At 39.5% G+C, this 26920-nt stretch overlaps 1 protein-coding gene across 2 annotated transcripts in view; it reads right to left on the reverse strand.

The window, feature by feature from the left end:
• Positions 1-21068, reverse strand: part of NEDD1 (NEDD1 gamma-tubulin ring complex targeting factor) — a 35290-nt gene extending 14222 nt beyond the window's left edge. The window contains exons 1-8 of one of the 2 annotated variants that reach the window (XM_037160466.2): positions 20984-21068; positions 18603-18746; positions 16465-16559; positions 12574-12690; positions 9676-9816; positions 4326-4555; positions 2781-2982; positions 2216-2405 (exon numbers count right to left, since the gene is read on the reverse strand). In XM_037160466.2, the coding sequence (XP_037016361.2) occupies positions 2216-2405; positions 2781-2982; positions 4326-4555; positions 9676-9816; positions 12574-12690; positions 16465-16559; positions 18603-18738 (1111 nt within the window). In that variant the 5' untranslated portion in view covers positions 18739-18746; positions 20984-21068. The other variant, XM_037160467.2, reaches the window with a different exon arrangement.
• Between the last annotated feature and the right edge of the window lie 5852 nt (positions 21069-26920).

Raw genomic sequence — 26920 nt, forward strand, 5'->3', positions numbered from 1 at the left:
TCCTGAGTGACTCAGTCGTGAGGCCGTCTACAAAGGCAATCATAAAAGCAGTCCGTGAGGCACAGGCAGCACAGTGCCCAGCACTGCAGGGCTCCAGTTACGTTGTCCCTCCCCCAGCGTGCGGTGGGCAGGCACTTTGGCCTCTTCTGTCTTTTCTTCACTAACAGCGGGAGCTGCTAACACTGTTCTCAGCATTTTCGGCCTCAAATGACTTCACTAACCTCATAATAGTTTACTAAGAGGAAAGCAACCAGAATGCCAAATTCAGAGACTAGTACAGCAGTCATCAATAAAGAGGCAGGCTGCTTCCAACGGAAAACAAACACGAGCAACAAGCCTGCAGAGGCTGTTTCCAATAACTAAATCGGACCCCTTCAGTGGAAGCAGCATGAACCCTTTCCCCAAACTTTGGCTTTATCTTATAAGTAGCTTAAAATAATAACAGTAATGACGATGATCGTGATGACGATATTATTATCACACCATAATTACTGAGCACCCACCATGCGCCAGGTGCTCTTGGTACATTTTCTCTGATTTCACAATAACCCTAAAAGTTAAATATTACCTGTGGAAGAGAAAAAAGAGACTCGAGAATGGTTAAGAAAACGGCCCAAAGTCATCGGGTAAGAAGTGACAGACCTGAGACTTAACCCTAATACACTCTCGGTGTTTCAGAGGGAAAACTGTACATGCGTGTGCATCTGAGAGAAAATTTCGAAGCAAATGTGGCAAATTTAGAAAATGGTCCATCTTCTAGATTGTGGGGCTCAGGGGTTCTTTGTAATATTACTGAAACTTTTCTGTAATCTTGCAATTATTTCAAAATAAACACAATTTCTAAATATGGGTACAGAGCAAACTTTCATTTTACCAGAAACTTTGCTAATCGGCCGAATTTCGTTCGTTAACCAGCGACCCTGCAGGCCTAGTCTTTCATTTTCTAATTAATGCTGTTGTTGTTCCATGAGTCTCCTCATTAAAAACTAAGTGAATAAATAGGCTTCAGAAAATTTACAGGAAATGAGAAAATCTTTATTTTGTTTAATTTTTGAAAATTATGCATAAAATTAATAATAAATTTTGAAAATAATGGCAATTTTCATATAGTTAATTCAATAGTTTTGGCAAACGTCACTCAAAGTTATTTTCAAAAAGAATTTCTTCTCTTAAGCAGATACCAATAGCACTTATTTCTAGGAGTTTTTAAATAAAGACCTAATTATTTTTCTGCATGATATATAATAATTTTTATGAAAGTATGATATAGCTATTCACAGAAAATTTATACTTACTACCTCAAAAAAAAAACTATTCCATACTACAAACACTAACAAATTAAAGTTTTGCTAATACTTGGAAATAGTAAACTCAGACTGAAGAGTCACCAACAAATACATCTGTCCAAGTCAAGTTCTTGTCCTAAAAATTAAAACACATGGACGCATACATCCATTTCTAATGAAAAATCTATATGCCATATAGGCTTTTAAAATTATCTGTTGCAGGTGGGCAGTTTAGCATACTTCTTAAAATAAAAAACAGGTTTTCAGGAACCCAGGAAATACGATCTTTATTGTGGGCAAAGAATATATTCCACAGGGAGCATGGGGGAGCTCATCATTATATTATCCCTTCACAATGTCTAAATGAATTCTTCTTTAAGAAATGTTTCATCAATCTGATTATAGGGTAGAAAAAATAATTTACAATCACACCATTTTCCTTTATTTTTATTTAACAAACTAGTATGCTGCCTAGTATGTGCCAGGCACTATTTAATAAACACATTCATTTCATCACGTGACTTATTTTTATTCTGAAATGTGACATAAAAGGAGCCATTAATAGCTTTAAAAAAAAGATCACATTATGACGTCATCCAAGTTTCATTCCATACTGGTTAATCTGAAGACACAATGGAAAGTCATCCAGTCTGGGAGTATTAAGAATGAAAAATTTCTGAGTTGACACTATTCCATTTTTTAAGATATTTTTTAAAACAGAAGTTCAGCTAAATAGACTGTTTTTCATTAACTTTTTAAGAAATACACCGCTGCAGTTAAAATTTTCACTTCGTCAGTGGTATCGACTAATACTTTTACCTGAATACTCCAGTGAACGTGAGCTCTGGGCTCCGAAGGACGTGTAATTATGCACGTTGAGGGATCGGGGCGGCGCACTCACTCCAAGCACTACCGGCCGCAGCACTTACCGGCTCTGTCCTGGGCGGCGCCGGCTCCTTTCCCCGCAGCGGCTGTCATGGGCTGCGGCAGGACTGCAGCAACGGAAGCGGCTTCTCTGACACCCCCAGAACTCTGCACCCCACCGCTGGTAGCGCTCACAGGCACGGTTCTCTTGTTCACAGCTGGGGGCTTATTTGAACAGCCCTTATTTAAACCTGACTAAAATGTAATGGAATATTTAAAAGGTCAGGTTTCTAATGTTCTCTACTCTTATTAATATTTTATCAATTCCCTATTAGGTTAAAAATATGTATACATTTTTCCTTACAAATTTTAAGCTTGCTGGTGAATCTGAGAGTTTCCCTCTGAATACAAAAGCCTTTTAAAATGTGAAGAGGGAAATATGAGAATTAAGTGTGAAATTAATAAGTTTAAAACCAAGTATCAAATGACTCTATTAAAATTATATTAAATGCTTTTATATAAAAATGATTATGAAGCAAAACTGCACTGTTCGATTGACATCATAAAATTTCCGTGTTCTGAGCTAGATTTATTCAGTAAAATCAAAAATTCAAAAAGAAGATATTTTACCTTAGAAAGAGCAGTGGGATACTGAAATATTATACACCGCACAGATGTCTTGTGAGCACTGATGGTTTTAACCGGTGATTTCAACATCCTTAAATCATACTGATATATCTTCCCGCGGGAGGATCCAATGGCCAAAGCGGCTCCATCAGGCATGAAATCTACCGCAGTCAGAGGAGCGTCAGCTACCAGGGTTTTCACGAGCCTTCGGAAAGGAGAACAAGTCTGTGAGCGTGCACAGGTATGTATGCTTATATGACACACGCGTAACTGGAGGCCAAAACCCAACTTACTTAGAATTTGGCAAACAACACACACGTCCCGCATACCTACTTAAAGCAGAAACTGAGAAGTACAGACTCTGAGACGTTTCCCGTGCAATGGCATCGAAAGGAACAGAACGCTCAATCCTACTTTTCTATTCCCTGCTAAGAGGTGCACTCTACATCGTCTGGAAGCGGTACCTGTTTCTTTGCGGAGTTACTGCAATGAGTGTGACAGAATTCTTGGGTGCCGCTCAACAAAAAAAAGGACTCTGGCCACAGAATTAAGGAGGCTCCCAGGATCCCCTTTCCATTTATTGACCTGCTTAAGCCTCAAGAGGACTGTGTGTGACCTTCCACAGGGCAGCAGCTGGCACTCTGCTCTCAGTTGTGCGCCTCTTGACCAAAAAGCTAACAGAACCCATGTGGCGTGATGCTCAGGAAGCTGATATCGAAATAGGAATACTGATCTGCCAACACTGAGCTCTTTGTTGGAGTGTCTGGTATAAGAAAGAAATGGTTTACCAACTCAGGTCTCTTAGTTCAAAAAAAGAGTAAAAAAAAAAAAAAGAATGTGACATAAATAATAGTAAACTTTAGTAAGGGGTACAGGATCTTCAGATATCTCAAATACACCTGCAGCATTCTTGCAGGTTTTTTTTTAAAGCTAACCAAGCATCCTTATAACTCAAAGGACAAGAAGGCACAGCAGACCCAGATACTTAGATTATGGGCCTGTTAGCTCCACATCAGCGGTTCTCAACTGGAGGAAGTTAGGATGTCACTAACTGGAGGAAGTTAGGATGTCACCACAGGGCAGGTGCTACAGGCATCTCGTGGGGTGGAGGCCAGGGATGCCGCTGAACAGTGCCCGGGACAGCCCTTCACAACCAGGACTTATCCATCCCAAAATGTAGCAATAATTTAGACATCCTGCTTTAGATATGGAATCAACTGTAAAGCGAATTAACCATATCACTTTAAAAACGCACACATTTAGTTGTATTTTTTAAAAGAATAATATGCATGCATGCTAAAATAAAAATGAGAAGTAATTAACAGGCTACCCTTCAAAGTTCACGATCCAGAAATACTCTAAAGACTACCCACGCCTCATCTATTTTTCTCTGCAAAGGAAGAAAAAGAGAAAAATCTACTTCACCAGACATTAAGTACACAAATTTTAGAGCTCCTGAACATTAATCGGAGGTCTATACAAATCACAAATATGTCGTCTGCTAATGAGATGATTAATTGTTACTAAATTAAGAAATGTCACACTTACTTCTTACTTGAAGTGTCATAGAGAATGATTCTCTTATCCAAGCCTATGGTCACAAATAACAGTTCATTGACAGGAGAAAAGCAGATGCCAGAGGCTGGAGCTTTATGTGTGCTGTCGAAGTTGTGGTAGGGACTCTGATTATTCACATCCCAGAGGGTTACTACGCCATTATCCGAAACACTTCCCAGCAGCGATTTCTTAAATAAGGAGTACTTCAAGTGCCGAACAGGCTATAAAAATACGAATCAATTTTATGTAATTGCGAGCATTCATAAAATAATTTTATTTAAACTCTATAAATGATGACCAACCACAAACACAACATTCACACCGGATTCAGGACTTCTGTTTATAGGGGAACAGGTTTCAATCATAACACCATAAAATCATTTAGGGGCTATATAAGATGACCCTAAGACACACCGATATTCTGGTAATTGAATGTCGGTCATGATTTTACTAAGTTGGAATAAAGCTACCTCCATTTCCTCTCTTTTTCCAGAGGAAAAATATAATACAAGGAGATTAACAACATCACCTCATCAAGGTTAGAACATCCACCATAAATAAAAGGCCCAGTCAAAGCCAAAACACAAGTAAGTACAAAAAAAGCAGTATCTACATTTTATACACATTTTGTATATTTGCATCTGAGCATCTGCCGCGCTGGCAATCCAACACCTGAAGCATAATAAAAAATTCACTAAACCACGCAGGAGGAATTGTCAATACTCCAGACCGGGGATGGATATACAAAAGCATCAGGCTGAGGGCAAGGAGCGCTTTTAACCACTTGTCCCTGCAGGAGGTGGAGACTCGTTATTCCCTTTCTAGAGTCTGATCCAGCTGAACCAAAATAAAGATCCAGTTTGAGTGAACAGGTCCTGGCTTAACAGTAATTGAATTTTATCTACTTTTACTACAATGTTGCTTTCAAACTTATGCTCATATTTACTGTGCTAAGAATTAAGTATTTTATATTTAAGCTAATTTTTCCCTGTGAAGGAACAGCAATGTAAGTGTAGAAATTAAGTACAAGCCACAAGAGGGGGAAACTGGTTGTAAGACACCTTCGGAAAGTCCTGAGTCAAGCAGCGAGCAGGCTCTGTAGGCAGGTGTACGCTTTACACGTCACCCCAGATAAAACGGGCACAAGTCAAAACTGAGTTTCTCTTTGCTCCACCTACTTTAATCTTTCATGCTCCGAAAGGATTTGAAACCACGGGATTTTAGACATTAAAAGTCACAGTCTACTTACTGCTAAAATGTTTCCAAATAACATATATTAGCCCTCAACAACAACAAAAACATTTAGGAAAAACATAAAACAAAATCTATCTAAGGAAACAAAAAGGAATATTTGTTACCAGACACATAAGGTAAGATATGGTCATTACTATGGTTACCTACTAAATTTGGATCATTTTCATATGGCTAAACTACAAAGAGAAAATGTTCCTATATATTTTCCATTGCTGTTGGGGAAAAGTATATCCATATGAATGGATAAATCTCCCCTCTGGCCTGCACTCAAGAAAAAATAAACTACATGGATCTTAAATATGAAAGACACAGAGCTCTTAGTAAATTATAATGTTTATAGTTATATATCAACCTATCAAAACACAAAGCAAAACAATAAATTTGAATTAAATGTACAGGAAGAACTTAATAAAACCCCAAAACACAAAACTATGCCACAAATAAATAAATAAATAGACCTCAGAGAAAGTTCATCGTGTTCAATCTCTTAGCCACAGCAGCAATTGGCTCAAATATCCTTAAAATATGGTCATCCATTATCTGCCTGTATATACAAGGTCAGGGAACTTACTGTTTTTATAAAACTTTACAAATAGTTAAAAACAGTTCTTGATTAAGTCAAAACCTAAATTCCATGTATTGCTTCAAATTTTGTGGACTTAATTGGCAACCTATTAAGGAAACAAAAAAAGACTAAAGATAACCGTCAATCTTCCCCTCAGACAAACCTGGGTTTGAGTGGACGAGCAACTCCCTACGATTTGGATACATTACTTCATCTCCAAGCCTCAGTGTTTTCACTTACAAAACAGAAGACACTCACTTGCCTCTAAGGGTTATTTTGGGGATTAAATAGCATGCATGCCCACACCCAGGTACACAATACCTAGCCCAACGGCTCCCACAGGCCCGTGACTCCCATATTCATTGCTGTCCACGTTACCATATAATCATCTTGCACACATATGTTTTAAAAGACCCTGAAGTAACCACACTGATTCCTTTAAATGCCTCCCCTGGGTCTCTTTGATCACAGATACTCATTTCTGAACTTTCTACATCAAATAAATCATCATCTCCTTAGAATATCATTGAGAATACTAAATAATCCTACATAAACAAAGTATTAATCTACTAAATTCTATTTAAAATAAGTATCCATTAATTTTATATCAGCAGTGCTTATTAAGCCTTTATCTTGTTCCATATGAAAGCTATTTCTAAGAAAAATAGTGCCAAGAAGCTTATGGAAATCCCAATATTTTAAGTAGCAATGCTATTTTTTCTCATAATACATTATGTAAGAACATGTGTGCTTGAGGAGGACAGCGGTTGTTTCTAAATATAAAAAATACATCACTTGCTGTGATTCGGGATTGGCAAAATTTTTCTTAAAGGGACAGACAGTAAATATTTCACACTGTTGTACTGCAAAAGCATTTATAAACAATATATAAATGAGTGTGGTTGTGTTTCGATAAAACTTTATTTACAAAAATAAAGTCAACCCATGGGTCACAGTTTGCTCATCCCTAGTATAAATATTTGAAAGAGTAAAACAAAACAAAACAAACAAAAAACCCACCCATAATCCCACACCCTCCCAAAAGAGAAAAACTGTTTAACATTTTAGGGGATATTTTTTAAATCTACATAATCAAGAAAATGGACCCGTTTTTTAACAGCTTTAAATAAGGCCACAGTTTGAAGAGGCAACACAGGTTAACCTATTTGTGAGTGTAAATTGCTGACATGCAATTATAACCTAAGACGCCCTGGCAGCTCTGCAGAGGCAGCGAGGCTCTTCCTCTGCAGAAACGCACTGTGATCCACACAAAACCACCAACTTCAATTCAGCTCATACACTTCAAAGTCAGCTTCTAAACATACTCGGGCAACCTCATTTCTAATACGAACTTCGGTGAAATGCAGATTCAGTAACACTTCACTATTTTTCTCATTTTTGCTAAGAAATCAATTTGAAAATTGTTAAAGATTTCAAATTGGTTGTTCATATAAACAAAAACAGAAATTTTAAAATGTAATCGTTACATGTGCCCTACCTACCCTAGTTTGTTCCAGGAACACACTATCTATGGTAAAAACTGAACAACATAGAAACTGAGCTGTTAACAGTGTATTTGAATAGAATTATGTCAATTTTTGGACAGACTTGAAATTTTTATGAACGTTATTTAAATTTAAATATTTAGCCCTGGCTGGTGTGGCTCAGTGACTGAGTGCCAGCCTGCAAAATCAATGGGTCACTGGTTCGACTCCCACTCTAGGGCTCATGCTTGGATTGCGGGCCAGGTCTCCAGCAGGGGATGCGTGAGAGGCAACCATACGTTGATCTTTCTCTCCCTCCCTTTCTAACCTTCCCTCTCTAAAAAAATTAATCAATTAAATCTTTAGAAAAGAGAGAAAGAAATATTTAATATATTTGAAATCTTAAAATTATTTTTAATTGTCCAATATTCAAAGTCCCACACATCAACACTAGGCTCAGGTGTACCTTTCCAATCTGTTCTCACGTTGGCCACATACAAATCCCCACGTGGTTTCCTCCATATAAAATATCCCTCTCCCAAAGTTCTGTATTAGCCTATTAGAACCTCTGTAATCTCTAAATGCGTTCAGGCATTCACCCATTTGCTGAGGCACAAAGCTGGATAACGGCTGAGGACAAAGAAAACCATACTCGGTTCCAACCAGAGTATGGACATGCAAGAGTTAACCCCAGTACAGGTTGGAATCAAGTGACTGGCAAAGAGGCCCGTTTACATGGTGGTAAAAATAAAACACACATCAATTAGGCTTTATACCCAGCTGAAATGCCCCCTTCTTCAATTCCCCCTATTTTATTCCCCATCAGGTAACTTTCACTGTTCTGAATCACCGTAAGGTGATTATATCAATCACCCATATTCTCACTTATATGCATATCTCTTCTATTTCCCAATACATATGACCTTGAGAAAAGACATTTTTCTATACATTTTCAATATCCATTAAATTTTTCTTATACACTAAATAGGTACCATTCAAATAACAATTTCAAAAATTGCTTTTCAAAAGTAAGGTGCCCTCATCTTTTATCTAATAATAATTATGGCCAGAGTGATTACAATAAGGAAAGATAGAAGAAGCTGTACCTCATTGGAAATTTCTGTGGATAATTTCATGGAGAGTTAGCCAAAAATCAGATTTCTTGAGAAACTAAATGTATTCTTTTAAGAATTTCACAGACTAATTTTTAGAAAGAAAAAATTGTGGCTAACCTTCCTTTATAGTTCCCCATGTGTTTCTGTATTAACCTGAAATATACGAATGAGCTGTGATACATTATCTAGCATACACATAAAGAAACAAAGAACAAAACCGCATTTACCCTGTGCCTAAACACGCTCAATTATCTATAACATATCCACCAGAGTATTTTTAACAGAAGGATCCGTCTTGTTGCTGACACAGTTTGAGCTATGCAACGCTTCTAATAAATGTAATGTCAGAGACAGATTAATACCCATGTTGTGGGCTTCACCTTTAATGCTACTTGTATTTTGTTATATATAGTTATCACCTAGGAGCCTTTGTTATATTCAATGGCCTAGCTGAGATTAATCAATCAAGCATACTCAATCCAGTATGAATTGGCTTGTTATTTGAGCATTTTTAAATACTACCATTAAATAACAGCAAGCTGTAAGTTTTTCAAGCAAGCAAAAAATAAATTTAAAATACTGACTTTGAAAACCTTTAAACCCAGTTTTATGTAAGAGTTCAAAATCTATCTTACCAACTTTATTTTTATTTCTGTCTTCACCCTGGGGAGTGCTCACTGATTTGAGAGAGAGAGAGGAAGGAAGGGAGAGAGGGAGAGAAACATCGATGTGAGAGACACCAAAACTGGATGCCCATCGCACTGCCCCGGCAGGGCCCTAACCCGCAACCTAGGCGTGATTAGTTAGGTGTGAGCCCTGACCTGCAATCAAACTCACAGCCTTTCAGTCTATGGGACGACACTCCAACCAACTGAGCCACACTGACTAGGGCTCATTTTATTTTGAATAAACCCATACTGTACCTGGTTACTACCATGACCAAAAGGAGTACTAGATAAATTAGTGGTTACACTGTGCAAAATAATTTCACTACTGAGAGATCCAGAAGCAATGTAGCAATCATTCCAATTATATGTTACACAAGTGACTTCATCTTTATGATCCTGAAAGAAAAAAATGGAAGTTAGTGCCGTGAAACCTTCAAAAGGCACATTTTTCCATATTTTTGTAAACTCCATGTTTTATAAATATTGTCTACTTATTAATCTAATATTTGCTTTAACATTTTCCTCAAATAACCTACAAGTATTACTCATATAAGTAGGAAGCTAGGTGGTCAACCCCAAGTCTTCCCAGGAAACAGAGGTTTATTTTTCACAGCCATGATAATGAGCAGGCACTGTGAAACAAGACTCAGAAGGGAAAGGTAATTCTCTAAATGGCGGGTGTGTACCTTAAAGAACACGCTTCCCCTGTCAGGTAACATGTCCCGAGAGTTGACTGTTGGGAGAGGTCCCGCCCAGGAGAGCGGCACTGTTCCACGGAGGAAGACAGGTCATTCACATCAACGTGAAAATGGCAGCACAAACAGCTAAGTGTGTGGCAGAGGCAAAGGATCAAGGGAAAGAGAAGGAGGCGTGTGAACTGAGATGACAGAGGAAGCTTAAGGGAAGTTCAACCTCAAAGAAAGGATAAGATCTAAATCCGGGGAAGGGGGAAGAGACCAGAGATAGAATCATGGATAGGGAGAGCGTTTTTATGGTTACCAGATGCAAAAGAGACTTGGGGGAATGGGTGAAGAGGTGAGGGGATTATGAAGTACAAAAACTTCTGCACAGGTATAGAAAACATCAACAAGATGAAAAGGGAACCAACCACATGGGAAAATATATTTGCAAATGGTACAGGGTTTGATCTCCAAAATAGATAAAGAACCCACATGACTCCACTTCATGAAGACAACCCAATTAAAAAAATGGGCAAAGGACCTGAACAGACACTTCTCCAAAGAGGACATACAGAGGTTCCAGAGACATGAAAGGATGCTCAGCATCACCAGCATTCAGACAGATGCAAATTAAAACCACATGAGATACCACTTTACACCAGTCAGAATGGCCATCACAAACAAATCAACAAACAAGTGTTGGAGAGGATGTGAAGAAAAGGGAACCCTAGTGCACTGCTGGTTGGGAATGCAGACTGGTGCAGCCACCATGGAAAACAGTATGGAATTTCCTCAGAAAACTAAAAATGGAACTGCCTTTTGACCTAGCAATTCCACTGCTGCGATTATATCCTAAGAACCCTGAAACATCGATCCAAAATAACCTATGCACCCCAATGTTCATAGCACCACAATTCCAAGAGCTGGAAGCAACCTAAGTGCCCATTCACAAATGAGTGGATCAAAAACTATGGTCCGTTTAAACAATGGAATTCTATACAGCAGAAAGAAAGGAGCTCCTGCCCTTTGTGTCAGCATAGATGGAACTGGAGAGCATTACGCTAAGTGAAATAAGCCAGGCAGTAAAAGACAAATACCATATGATCTCACCTTTAACAGGAACCTAATCAACAAAACAAAAAAGCAAGCAAAGTATAAACAGAGACATTGAAATAAAGAACAAACTGACAGTAACTAGGGGGGAGGGCGTGCAGCAGGGATAATGGGGGGAAATAGGGGAAGAATTTTCAAGGAACATGTATAAAGGACACGTGGACAAAGCAAAGTGGGTAGGATCACAGGTGGGAGGCCGGAATGTGTGGGGTGACGGAGAGTGGTAGTGGGGAAATGGAGACAACTGTACTTGAACAATAAATAAAAAGAAGTACAAACTGATAGTCACAGAATAGCCATGGGAATGTAAAATACAATATAGGAAATGGAGTAGCCAAAGAACTTATTTGCATGACCCATGGACATGAACAAAGGTGAGGGATGGGGGCGGGGTGCTGCCTAGGGGGAGTAGGGGGTCAAAGGGAGGGTCAAAGGGAGAAATGTTAGGACAACTGTAACAGCACAATCAATGAAACATTTTTAAAAAGAAAAAGAAACCAGGCACTGCAAAATGGAAGAGAACAAAACACAAATGCCCCAAAGCCAGACTGAGCAAGTATGTTTCAAAGATGACAGCAGCCGCTTCTGTTTACTGAGTACTAATGCTGAGAGCTTTATATATTATTATTAATCCTTAAAACAATTTGAAGACAATGTCATTTTTCCTACTTCACGGATGAATTAACTAAATGAGCCACAGAAAAGGTAAGAAACCTGCGCAAGCTCACACAACTGCTAAGTGAATAAGCCGGGATTCAATTCCAGGACGAACTCCAAAGCTATTTACCTTCCTCTATATTGGGTTGTCTCCCAAATGCAAAAGGGAATCCACATAAAGGAAAACGGTCTTAAATAAAATGACTTCACAAGGACTGTGTTTTCCACCATCCGATCAGAGACACCTAGCAGGAACTTAGCAAAGGGAACCCAAACAGGGGCAGCCAAATAACTAAAGAAAAGCCCATTCTCCAACCCTAACAACCAGAGACCAGACCACCGTCATCCCCAAAGCATGCTTTTTCCAAAGTGCCTTAAAAACAGGTCTCTGATGACAGCAGAGCATTCTTCAGAAAATGTGAAGGAAGTAGTTCATTTAAATAAGACTGGAACTAAGTGAAAAAATAAAACGTTTTAAACACCAATATCATGCCTTAGTGACATAGATGGAGGAAAAAAACAAACAAAAGTAAGTTTTGGACTAAACGTTTTTATTTTCTCTAACAAATCTCACTTCAGTTCTGAAGCATCCTATTTTTATCACAAAACATCAACATTAAAAGAAAAGTTTGATAACTAACACGTTGTGAGATACCATTCCTGTAAGAATTAAAAAAAAAACAAAAAAAACCAAGTTCCTTACCTTAAGAGATCGATGAACTCTTTTTGATTTTAAATCCCAAATGTTAACAGTGTTATTCAGGCCTCCGCTTACCAAATACATAGATGTGGAATTTAAACTGATACATGTCTGCTTTTGCTGTTAAAGGGAAAAAAATTAATTTAACAGCGCCCACAGATGACGTTCAAGTCTTATTCAATGCTTCAATACTTCCTAAGCCCTTGACTTAAATGCTATAAACATGCTAATACTAATGATTCACCTCTAATCATCTTCCCTGTGGAGCCAGCAGCTGGTAAGGGTTCAAAAAGGCTTCAAGGACACCAGCCAGACCCCTGCTTTCTTCCATACAACGGGGTGGTGGACAAAGCCGAGGAAATGTCAGCAAGTCTTGGCCCCCACCACGGCTCACTTGCCCTTAGGATCTCCCCCAATAAAGCTTGCTCTTGCATTTCCACGAGATAACGACCAACCCACAACTCAGCAAACACTAAAGGTAGAGGAGACTTACAGGATCTGTAAATCCCTCATTTTACAGAAGGGGAAGTTTCATAAAGAGAACAGGATACTTGCCCAAAGTCTCACAGCAAATCTCCTAAGAAAGCCCATTCTCAAACATCGAGTCAGGGAGCCTGACTCTACCGTCTTCCCAGCGTCTGTGAGAACAGACGTATCCACCCAGTTCCTCAAGATGAAATTCCAGAGTTGCCTTTGATTCTTCCTTGTCCCTCCCCCAGTCTACCGTAACTTCTCTGATCTCCAACACTAAACTAAATCCCACGTGCCCCCCTTTACCTGCCTCTCCGGCCGACACCCTAATCTCAACCCTGCAGAGCCACAGGAGCAGCCTCCTGGCCAGGTAGATGTCCTGCTCCCACCCCTGCTTCTCTACATTCTGTTCTCACGTCAGGTGACCTCTACTAATTAGATCTGATCATGGTCCCCCTGTTTAAAAATCTTCAACAGCTCCTAGTCAACCCCAGAATAAATTCCAGACCCATTAACCTAGCTATCAAAGCCTATGTGTCTGGGCCCCTTCCACCCCCCACCGCTCCTCCTCACCAGCCACAGTGACCTTCCTGCATCCCTTAAACCTAACAACTCTATACTTGCCCCCAGGCTTCTACAACAGCTGCTCTTGCCTGGAAACCTAAACTCCCTGAACCTTGGCTGAAGGGCTGCTTCTGGTCACAGACAACACCTTAAATGCACCTCTTCAGGAAACTTCCCTTGGCCACCCAGTGTAAGTTGCTATCCCAATATCTTAATTTTCTATATAACAATTTATCACTATCTGCGTATTTCGTTTACAAGTTTACTGTCTGTCTTCCACCCAAATGTCACTCCCATTTGAGCAAAAGACCACAGGCATGCTCAATAAAATATAAAACGAACATCTAAAAACAAAGAGGCTACCAAGTTTTGCTCACAACAGTTATCTGAGTGTCATCTGCTAGAACGCAATCTTGCAAGTTTTTTCCTATTTAACCTTCAGGTGCACTGTATGGTTACATTAATGCTCTTACCCCAGTTAGATGCTATGGGAAAAAAGGGACATATTCGTGACTTACTTAAAAGTTAAAAGACAAGCTCTCTAGGTTTAGGCAAGTCATCTCGCCTTTGCGAGCCTACATTTGTCCACCCGAGACATGAGAGACGGGTTCTAAATCACTGGTCCTGCCTTGGGAGTGCACACATACTTAAGGCAGCACTAGATTCCTAAAAGGGTGCTGATGGCCGCCCACCCTCAAGGTTTCTCACAGCGCTCAAATTCTAATCAAGAATCAAAATTACTATCACCATAAAGACATAAAAAGCACATCACATCAGTGTTTCAGTAGAGCAGGTATAATTCTCTTGCAGGCACCATACTAGGAGCTGACTTTGGTCTAAACAGACTAATAAGACTTAGACTCAGATTATCACTGCAAAGCAGGGCAGTTTGCTAAGAACTATAAAATTAACCTGTACAGAAAACAGACAAGAATTTTGTCCATCAAAGATCCATATACTAGAATTCTAATTATCAAAAACAAGTCAGAGTACTCTTAAGTGCTCAGAACAAAAGCTGTATTTATAGCTGGTTAGCCTGATGATAGATTTTTTTATGTTAATACATTTTTAATGTAGCTAATGAACTTCATAGAAATTCAGTGGTTATGACAGGAATCCTGTACTCCGAGACACAAGCAATGGGTACAGTGTTTCAAATCTAAAAATAACAGCTGGTCAAATTTCTAGGTTATATAGTAGCCTATCACATCCCTTACAATACTGTTGATACCAATCTGCTTACCTTAAAGAAATAAATTACGAAATCAAACAAAAAATATATAGACTTAAAAGTTCCACTCCAAAAATGTTTAAGTGAGAATCATGTTTTCCCATCTAGAAAAGGTCTAATATCACAAATAGCACGAGTGAAAGAACTTCAACCCCACAAAGCAAAGGTTTCAAAACACTTATGCTACACAAAAGTACTGATAAAGCCTAAAGAACCAATGTTTGCAAAACATTTTTGTAAGTAAGTTAAAGCCCATTCAAATTATAACTGTACTGCCCTCCCTTCATCCCATGCATTCTGATGTGATTTCTTTACGGGAAAGAGAACCACAGCAACTGATGCGGAATATTCACAAAACTCTTAGAACCGGCTCACCTTAGTGATTATTGATCATCGGCCACTTTCATACTTTACAAATGAAAACAAAAAGGTACCAAACTGGTTCTAAAGCATAAAACTGGCATAATGTACATTGTGGTGGAGGCGGAAATCAAAATTATTTTGATGTTGATATTTAATAAAACAAATGTTTGTCATTCACCTCTGACGAGATTTAAAGATCGAAAGGTGACGACTGAAATGTTCTGCCTGCTCTTGAAGTACGTACTTCATTTTGACTTTTATCAAGCAGGGAGGCTCTCGGCCTCAATTTTAGTTAACTGAGCCTCCACTTCCGCCCTTATTTAGCATTCTCTCTGGCCCGGCCTGCAACATATACAGGCTGCAATTGAAGCCTGGGTCAATTCCACCCGACACCGTTAGGGAATTTTAGAAATCAAAAGTCCCTCTTAAATGAAACGAGTTTATATGCCACTGTCCTACTGCGCTCTTTCTAACTGGGCTCCTCCCCCATTCCAGCGTGTGAAATTAGGACCATGCCTAATGCCTTAGGGTCTGCGAGGAAAATCTGAAACTTAAAAAAGAACAAGCTACTGACTACTTGAACCTTTTTTATCTAAATCGTATTTTATTTTAAAAAGAAATAGATTGGAAATAGCTTCCAATAGATTGGAAGTGAGATAGCCAGCAATATCCTGAATCAGAGGGATTAATTTAAAAAACAAAAGGATAAGAAGACAATATTCAATGAAAGCTCCATTTAAATGCTCTGGGACCAGTCATCTTCCCCACCCCCCAACACCCCAGGGCTTGGAAGAGGGCTCAGGCAGACCCTTCAGTACCAAGTGGACAGAAGCAAAAGCAGAAGGCTCCCATCGGACAAAGAGAGGTCTTTAGCTGACAGTCCTCAGCCCAGCATCAGTGAGGGCAGGGCTAAGGCATCAAGCTTTATGGTCCATTCAACCTCATGACTGAAGTGGGATTTGGTCCTAAAAAAGGCAGCAATACCAGGGACCCTCCCACAGAGGAAAAATGAAGAAAGCAAGAGCGTCACTGACAAAATGAGTCCTTGACTGCTCCCCTAGGACCCACCATTATTTTAATTAAAGATGTTTCAGTACTTAGCTCACCTATAATAAGAGTTACAGTATTACTTTCAGCTTCAGCTTAGGTTAAGAATAATGCTTTTAAACACCTTCACATTTAGTTGCAAGCACCACAATAAATAAGTAGTTACCACCCAAGTAGAGCTAAGATTTTAAGTTGTTGTTTTTTTTTAAATCACTTACCCCTTCACCAAGCTCTAAAAGTGGAACAGGTTTACATTTGCAACTGGAAACAACAATTTTGTCGCCACTGGAAGATGCAGTCACTAGAAAGTTATCTACATGAAGAGTTATGGAACATAAAACGATCCACGAACATCTCTAGCACTAGACTATTAACGTTAAGAATTGCGATGATAAAAAGGCCACTTAACCCATGTGAAATACTATTCTATTTTCAAAGTAGGCTGGTAGGTCTAATTTTATCCTTCAAGAATGAAAGCATAATAAAAGTATTGTCATCATATATTAATCAGTCTTTTCATCAATAAACACTGCTCAAGATAGTTATTAATACATTGCTTGGTACCTATTTAAGCTAGCAAGCAAGCATCTACAATAATCTCCTGTTTTTGTGTACTAAAAAAAATAAAATCTGACATTTTCTCAGAACTAGATTTTTGTGAATGTTTCAATCCTAAATGTATTAAAAAGTTCCAGTAAATAGCAAATATAAACAAATGTGACTACATATTAACTACTTGTAAGAGTTTTACTTTAAATTATATTTAAAGTATTTAAAGTTTAATATTATTAATATAGCAAGGAGAAGAAATAAAAGATAATGTGAGAGGGTAAAAAAATAGGAAACTACTCTCCCTGGCACATCGCCATGAACCCCATCTTTGGGATCCATGCAAAGTGGGCCCCAAGTTTCTGAAAGTCTTTGTTCATCAATAACTAACTTCCGTGTAAGGATCAAAGCTTCGTTAGTAGTAACGTGATACAAAGGCTTCCGATGCACATCTACTGTACGGGCAACCACACAGGAATAAGACCAGTTCCCAAAAAGTCACAGGACACCTCCTCACAGTCACGTCAGTTTTACTGACAGACCATTCAGGGGTTTATCAGGAAATGCCAATTAAGAAAACTCCTTGGGTTACAAATAAACCAAAAAATAATAAGTGTTACTAAGAATTGCTACTTTTCTCTTATACAGTTATGTAACAGAAAAATTAACCTCTAAGCATAATAGAAATCCAGTCACAGAGAAGCAGCCTCACATGTCACTCTCTTTAAAACACTCCCCCACTTGCAGTCACTTCACCACGGTTTGATCAATACAGCATCGAAGTCGTTTATTTTGCTACTATAACACAAATTCAAGGAATGAGGAGGTAAATTTAATTCAGTAAGAAATTTCATCATTTTTGTTACATATTTGCAAGATTAGATTAAGCACAAAAACTTCTAATGGTTTTGTTCATTAAACCTTTGGTATTTTTATCAGGAAGCAGAATATTAATCCTTTGGTACTGATATGATCAGACACACTGAAACCTAATTTGCTGTTTAAGAAACAGTGTATATGTACGACTTGTAGGTAGAGGCCAGAAAGGTTCCCAAACATCCTCTGGGGCACAGGACAGCTCCCACTGCAACCCAGCAAAGAATTTTATGATCCAAAATGCCAACAGTGGGAGGCTGAGAAATGTGTATTTACAGGCTTCACTGCCTCATTTATTCACTGCCTATAAGATATATTCACTGCCTATATCTTATCTGTAGTAAGATATAGGATCTTACTATAACAGGGAGGATGTGAATCAGAAACATTAAAAGCTTAAGAAAATTCAGTAAGTTCTCTGAATGTTTGGGCAATGAGACTATCTTCATCACAGAAAGGAAGAGAAAGAGTACATCAGAAAGAGGAGCATGTTGGACAATTTTAATTTTTATCTCCTCCCCCAACCTTTGCTTCTATGAGTTCTATCATTAATTTCCAGCGCAGATCCACAAAAATTTAAATGTACATGCAAAAACTCATTCCAAATCAGAATTTTTCCCACCATTACCTACCTTATTCCATTTGCTTCAATAACAAATTTTAGATAAAACTAATTCTACGGTCTGGATCTAATCATTAATACACATTATCTATATTAACAGCAGTGTTTTTCAGTGTGGTGCACTGCAACTGAAATTTTTAAAAATGAAATCAAGAGAAATCAGTGTGTATTCATATAATTGTTTAGTAAATTCCTGTTTCTTTTTATCTTTCATAACTATGTAAAATATATTTCTCATTATGGGTTGCATGCAAAAGTTTCATTAGTTGTTAAACCTAACCAAAAGTGGTTATTTTTTTTAAAGGATACTATTGCTGCTCCAACACACTGAGCTGACTCCATGCGGTGACGTGTGTGGGTTGAATTTATCCACCAATGTCATAGACGAAGCATCCCATATTTTAACATCGTCTCCCGATGAAGCAAATCTGAGGTTTTCCTGCATGATTGCACCTATAGTTTAAAACATTTTTTGAAAACAAAAATAGGAAAAAAGAAGGTTAAAATGAAGCATCTAATTCAAAACAAGAGGCACTACCACCTGCTTTTGTCCCCAAGAGTACACTCACCACAACCTAGCTGGAGTGACCTTCCTAAAATGAACCAGACCCTTCTCTTAGCTGACCCTTCCCATGGCTCTCCACAGCAAGTACAATGAAACAACCTTCTCAGCGCACTCTACGCGACCTAGCCTGGGTGCAAACGCCTTCCCTGGAGGTACAGGCTCACTGGCCTTCTTTCTTGCCTTCTATTTGCTGTCCCCTCTGCCCGGAATGCTCCTTCCGAGGATTTCCCACCATCATCTCCTTCGTATCATTCCAGTCTCAGCTCGATTATCATCTCCTCTGACCAGCATGAGGAAGGCGGTCCCTTACCAGTTGCTCTCATGATCCTATTTCACTTCTTTTCATGGCACTGCTTCCTATCTGCAACTCTTCAGTTACTCATAATGCCTGTCCCCACCCACTCACTCACTCAAAGATCCTCAGGACAGGCATTTTGTCTTGTTGACTACCAGTCTTGAAACATTCCTGGCCCACAGTAGGCACTCACAAATAAGTGTTGGATAGATAACCTCCTGATCTTTTTTAAAATGTATCATAAAATGTAGCACACCTGCAGGTCCAAATGGAGACACTCCAGTTTTTCCAAATAATTCCAAAATTCCGCAAATACAGCCAAAATAGATGTCACTAGTCCCTATACCAATTCTTGGTCTACAGTGTCCTCACTCATATTCTTTATTTACAGTATACAGTTCAAACACATAAAGCTGACAAAGTGATTCCACAAATTAAAGCAATCTAGAAGACAGAAACAAGAAAACTGCTCTAAGCAGACACTTTAAAGAGCAGCAAATAGTAACGCATGACAGGTAAAAAAAAAAAAAAAGCTCAAAAATACATGGGAGGAAGGAGAAAAGAAAAGGGAACCTAGAAAAATATCCTCCAAACCTTCCTAGTGCAGACAGTTCAAGAGTACAGTGCAGCTTTAATGATGTCACAGATAGGGTTCCAAGTCATCAACAAAACATCACACTTTTGTCCAGCATACCCTATCTCAAAGGACAAGCTAGAGGAATGAGAAATTACAGTGCCCTTTGATTCTCAAGAAACCAATGTGTTTACTAAACAGTTAAAACTTTTGTTAACTAGAAGTTCCTTATGTGATCCACCATGCTTCAATCATCAGATAAATACAGTGCTACTAAAAGCCGTTAGAGTCATCTGTTGCAATGTGGGCAAAGTATTTGGGTTCGGTGCCTTAACATGTAATAACGTGTCTTTTTGGTTCCCTCCTTAAGGAACAATAAAGTGCAGCAAGGACAATCTCTAAACCCAGTACACACAACCGAAAGATGTCGTCACTATAATCTTACACCATTCCTGTTGAGTGGTGTGGTGGAAAGATCACTTACGATGGGGGCTCAGAAAAAGTGAGTTCAAGCTATGTGCCCCAGGGTTTAGGTGACAGTGACTCTGGCCAACTCATTTGATGTGTTTCCTTCTCACAAAGTTGAGCGGGGAAGGGGACCATCTGCCCATCCACCTTCGTCTTCTGAGAACTGAGCACACTGAAGAGAGGTGCATTCATTACATCAGCCTTTCAAAGTGGGTCCCATAAAGAGAGAGCAGTCAGGACACAAGGGGATAACAAACCGCCAGGTCGGAGTTGGAGATAATAGCCACGTGAAACAACTGCAAGGAAACTTAGCTTAAAGCAATAAAAGTTCAACTTTCATTCACCAAAGATGCATTTTACTTGCAGGAGACTTGCTCAACTGGGGTTACGTTATAAAATGCATTCAAGCTCCTATTAAATGAGCCATAGTTTAGAGGTTTGCAAAAAGGGGGATGGACTGGGGATAAGCTCCAAACTTTGCGGAGGCAGCGCCCCCCCCCATAGCTGCCACCAATAGCCGAGCGGACCCCGCCACCTCTCCGGCAGAGAAGGAGACCGTCTCACGCCGAGGGGCGCGCCCCGGCCCGCGGCTCCCGGGAACTTCCGCGCCAATCCCGCCGCTGCGCCCCTGCCCCGCAACCGTCCCGAGCGCGGGACCAGCTCCGGCGCGCAAAGCCCCCGGACCTCCGACCCACCTCCAGAGGTGGCCGGAGGGCGGAGGAGGTTGGGGAACGTCCAAGGACACGGTAGGAGATGGCGCACTGAGCCCTGGCCCTGCAGAACCTCACCTCACGGCCGCGGTACACCCCGGGCCACAGGGCGGCCCGCTCCGCGCTAGGCTTCCGGCTCCCGCCCGAGCTGTTAAACTTCAGCGGCCGGAAGTCCCACCCTCGGTGGCGTCACCGGGCGCGGCGCGCCCCGGCCGGAGGCTCAAGATCGTGGAGCCGGGTGGGAACGTCGAGCTTAGGCACCTCCCTGCGCGTCCCACCCACAGCCCACGGGCCTCAAGCAGCTCGGGACTGTGTCTAGACTGCTTGTGAGCCCGGCACTTTGCTAGACTCCAGGAGCGCAGGGCTGAGGTTAAACGGTCGTGGTCCCTGGCTCTGTAGAGCTAACAGTCCCAGGCCCAGCTGTGCGACATTAGGCATCAGACGTTAATAAATAATTACATGCTTAAACGAAAAGTGAAATTGTGACAAGTGCTTGGAAGGGAAGGCATGTGATGTAAGAAAACCCATCATAAGAGAAATTAACATGGATGTGGGTGTAGGGTGAGCTTCCTAAAGAGGAAAGCGTGGAGAGCAGATACTACTACATGCAAACAGGAAAACATGCTCAGAAAGGCTACGAAATAATCCCAAATGTGAGCATCTGAGTTATCTGACTTCAAACCCATGATCTTTCTTCCTGCATCATGATGCAAAGAGGAGAACCTCAAACACCTGGTTGGTGGTTCTTTTGAAAGGGATCCTTCTCGGTGGAAAAGGAGCTGAATGGAGTTTTCAAATACCCCATCTACTTGGGCCTCCTAGAAGCTCTACTAACAATTTTTGCTTAAAATTCTTATGGTAAATATAGTGCATTTCTTCTGCAAACACTGTTGTTATTCTGTCATCCAGGTACATACGGACCATGTTTCTGAGCTAGGTACATAAGCCCCAGCTATTTGTACACACATTGCAAATAACTGGAAAACTAGTGAGTACAATTTTTCGAGAGAAGTAGAAATCCCAGCTCAGTTGTAAAGATTGGTGGAGAACCTCAAAATGGGAAAGATAGCAAGCAGCAATGCCTTAATTGTATAATTTGTAGTTCTTGAGTTTATTAAATTTTGACAGGGATGAGGGCCAAAACTTGGGAAATGAGAAAACAAGGTAAGGGAGTAGGGACAGCGACAATCAGGGCAAATCCAGGAAAAAATACGATTAGATCTCTGAAACTTCAAAGTCAGTAGGAAAATTTAAACTAGAATATATGAAACTATGTGATATAACCGCATATCATATATACATATTGTTATATAATAACAATAATAGATATTATTGAATACATACTTTAAACACTGTATATGTGTGTATATAGATATAATATGTATACATATATTACATACATAATTTAACTGTCTTAAAAACAGAAATGTATTATTATATATTCCTACTTGACATATGAAGAAACGGGTAAAGTAACTTGCCCAAGGTCACACAGTTAAGAAATGATATGGACTGGAGTTTAACCCAGATCCCTAAGGCTATAAACACTGTGCTGTAGACCATTATGCAATATGGTCAAGAGCCAAAACACAGCACAAACACCCAAATATTAACCTCTGCTTCTTCTTCCCTGCTGGTGCCACAGCCTCATTGAAACTTAGGTACTTCTGGAACAGTCCTGTCACAAACACCTCGCAATAGCTTTTAGAAGAAGAAATCTTAAAAAGTATGTTATTTGATGACAATAGAATGAAATAGAAATAGAAAAGATAAAGCATCTAAAAAATCCCCAACTCTCTGAAAATTAAATAACTTTACTTCCAAACAACCCATAGGTCAAAGAAGAAATCAAATAAAAAATAAATGAGAAAATATTCAAACTGAGGAAGTGTATTACAACAGATGAAAATTTATCTAAAATTCAGCTAAATCTCAATTCAGCTAAAACAGTGCTTAGAAATAAATATATCATGTCTACATTATGAAAAAAAGCTCCAATATCAATGATTTATGCTCTCACTCCAGGGACCTAGAAAAAAGGCAAATTGAACACAAAGATTAGAGTGGAGAACAATGAAATTGAGAAACAAACAGTATTCTTTGAAATGATTGATAAAATTGATAAACCTCTAGCTAGACCTATCAAGAAGAAACAAATACAAATTATCAGTGTGAGGACACAATGAGAGTCCATCAGTACAGAACCAAAGATATTTTAAAAGATGATAAGGAATGAGTATAAACAACTTTATGCCAATAAATCTGGAAACAAATATCTTGGAAGACATGCAGTATATTAAAATTGACACATGAACAAATAGATAATATAAGTAGTCCTATATATACTACATTATTTGAATTCATAATTAAGGAAATCCTCCCACAAAGAAAACCCCAAAATCAGACAGCTTCGTTATTAATTCTATCAAAAACATGAGAAAGAAATAATATCAACTCAATATGAAATTTTTCTAAAACCGGAAGATGAAGGGATATTTTGTAAACTCACTTCTTTAAGAACAATATTTCTCTGATTCCAAAAACAGATAAAGGCATTAGAAAAAAATAGCTATACAGTGACAGCCCTCCTATAGAGATATAAAAATTTGCATATGTTCACAAAGTATCCAGTAATGTAATATGAAAAAATAGAGACATTTCTTGAAGAAGATACATGATACAAGAAACAGTACAGATAGGACAATGATGCCTCAGTTCCTTTCACAGTAGGCACCTTGGGACCTCACACGGTTCTCCCAGCATCATTAGCAACTAACTGCAGCCCGACATTACTTCTGCTCTGGTAGCAGAAGCCACAGAACAAACTTTGCCACAACACATTTCATGCCAGGATCCTGCGTCAAAATCTCAGACACAGTAGTTTTTGGAATTTCCAGATCAGCTTCTAGTTCTCATACTGTCCGTTGCTGATCTTTGTGGATTGCAGCTCGTACATAGTCAACATTCTCAGGTGTTCTGCTTGACTTTAGCCCATGGATCACTTTCAACAGATTTTTGACCATCTTTGAAGTGTTTGTGCCACACTTTCATTTGCACTGCACTCATTGCATCATCCCCAAAAGCCTTCTGAATCTTCCAAATACTTTCTGCAGAGGAATGTTCAAGCTTAGCACAAACTTTGATGGAGACTCGTTGTTCTGCTCACTCAGTCATTTTGAATGCGACAGTCAAGTCACACAGTACACATGCTCACTCATTGGTGTCTACCACCCCCACTGACTAGTACAGTGAAGTTGTCATTGTTCAGGCATGTGCATTCCAGTCCACTTTCCTTGGCTGCCAGGTTACAGCTGTGCCACGCAAACTATTTTTGTTATATTAACAATGGCTGGATTCTTTCTGGACAGATTTCATATATGCGAATTGAATCCAGTGACATATGAAAAGGATTATGCATCATGCCAAGTGAGGTTTATTCCAGAAATGCAAGGTTGGTTTAACATTCAAAAATCACAACGTGCCCTGGCTGGTGTAGCTCAATGGATTGAGCATGGGCCTGGGAACCAAGCAACCACGGTTCGATTCCCAATCCGGGCACATGCCTGGGTTGCAGGCCAGTTCCCAGCAGGGGACACACAAGAGGCAACCATACATTGGTATTTCTATCCCTCTCTCCTTCCCTTCCCCTCTAAAGATAAATAAATAAAATCTTCAAAAAAATCACAACATAACTCAGTGTATTAATTAACAAAATAAAGATAAACAACTCATATAATTAGGTCAATAAATGAAACAAAAGCATTTGAAATATTCACTATCCATTTATGATTAACAACTCTCAGGAAACTAGGGGAAAAAGGGAGGAACATCCTCAACTGGTTTGAGAACATCTATGAAAAGCCCATAGATAACACTGTACTTACTAGGGAAAGACTGGGTGCTTTTCTCCTAAGATCAAGAACAAGACAGGGATACCCTATCTGGCTGCTACTGCTCAACATTCTTCTGGAGGCCCCAGCTAATGTGATAAGACAAATAGGGGAATGAATGAATCAACAAACAACAGAAATAGAGAATGGAAAGAAGTAAAACTCTTTTTGCATAAAATGTGGGGTATACTGAAAAATCATTGAATACAGAAAAAGCTCCTAGAACAAGTAAGTGGGTCTATATAAAGTCAATATACAAAAAGACAGAAGCATTTCTATGTATTAGTAATAAATAATTGAAAAATGAAATAAAAATTACAATTCCATTTCCAATAGCATCTAAAAGCATGAATTACTTACAGCTAACTTTAATATGTGTAGTAATTATACACATTGCTGAAAGAAGTTAAAGACCTAAATAAAGGGTTCTGTGATATTAAATAGATAGGAAACAATATTGTTAGAATATTATTTTTTCATGTTAATCTATGTATTCCACTTAATCTCCACAAAATTCCAGCAGGTATATATTATGTATGCACAAAATGTCAGGCTTCTTCAAAAATTTATATCGGAATGCCAGTGGTCTAGCCAAAACAATTACTTTGCAAAGACAAAGTCAGAGGATCTACTGAAAGCACCTGTTCCTTTCAAGTAGCTCAGCTCCACATGGTTTTTCTTGCACACTCTCCCCTTGAACTTTCCCAGGCCTCCCTCTGACACTTCAGTCAGGTTTGTGCTCAGATATCACCTCTTCAAAGATGCTTCTCCCTGGACGACCTGACCTAAAACATACCCTCCACCTCATCGTGCTGTTTCTCACCCTCGTTTGTTTGTCTGCAGAGCATGTAACTACCTGACATTTTAGCATATTATACATTTATTTACTTGCTGTTTGTTCAGTCTCTTTACTGGAATGAAAGTGCCACCAGAATAGGAAGTTGTCCGTCTTTGTTTTATTTTGTTTTTGCCATTATATTCCCAGGGCTTAAAACAGTGCCTGGCATATAGTAGGCACTCAGGTTCTATTTGTTGAATGAGATAATGGATAGAGAATGAATGTCTCCAGCCCAGACCTCTCACCTGAGTACAGACCCTGATATTCACTTGCTCCTGTCTTTCCAGATCACAAAACTGACTCTCTGCAAAACCATCCCCTCTTTCACAGCTGCTCACAGCATCCCAACGGCTCAAACCAGATATTTGTAAGTCAATTCTGGCTTTTCTGTCCTGTTTCCCTCCTTCTCATAAACATACAAACAGGTGATCACTAAGCCCAGTATGTTTTATTGATGACTATCTCTCAAATCCGTTTACCTCTTCCTCTCCTCACTGCTGTTACCTTGATTTAGATCATCCTTGACTCTGGATTGTTAAAATAGTCTCCTCTTAATTTGCTTCCCTGGCTCCAGCTTTTTATCCTTCTAACCATCCTTCAAGCGCCTACTTCAATGCTTTTCATAAAAATGCAAATCTAATCACATGGCTTCTTTGCATAAAACCTAGACTCTTAGAATAAAGTCTAAATCCCTTTGCACAGCCCACTAGGCCCTTCACCACTGCCTCACGCTGACGTCCCTAGCACTTCCCTGGTCGTCTGTCCAGCCTAATGAGCAGGTATGCCATCCATGCAACACCCTGTCTAGCCTTTGCCCTCGCTGCTGCCTCAGCTTAGAACATGTCCCTCTGCCTCTCTTCAATGTGATCAGATGGCAGGGACTGAGAAGGTACCCTTCCTGCCGGACGCTGCTGCAGCACCCTGTATCCACCCCCACGGATGTAAACCTGGGTCCACTCACTGACTACCCTTCACACTAGACTCGAAACTCAGGAGTACAGTGCCTGCATAGGAAAAACATGACCCTGTGTCTCCAGAACCTAACACGATACTGGACACAAAGGATTTACTTTAAAAATGTTTGATGAATGAATGAACAAATCCGTTTTTCAGAATCTGATTTTAGAAGACAGCAGTAAAGTGGAAAACGGATTGCCGGTAGGGAGTCTGAAAGCAAGCTGACTAGTTAAGAGCTAATTGACACATTCCAGACAAGATGAAGAGGGCTGGACTCAGGCAGAGGCTATAGGGATGGAAATGAGTCAGAATCAAGAGACTTTTGTTCAA

Source organism: Artibeus jamaicensis, unplaced genomic scaffold (assembly GCF_021234435.1).
Source record: "Artibeus jamaicensis isolate MK-2021 breed Jamaican fruit bat unplaced genomic scaffold, CSHL_Jam_final contig_233, whole genome shotgun sequence".
Lineage (NCBI taxonomy): Eukaryota > Metazoa > Chordata > Mammalia > Chiroptera > Phyllostomidae > Artibeus > Artibeus jamaicensis.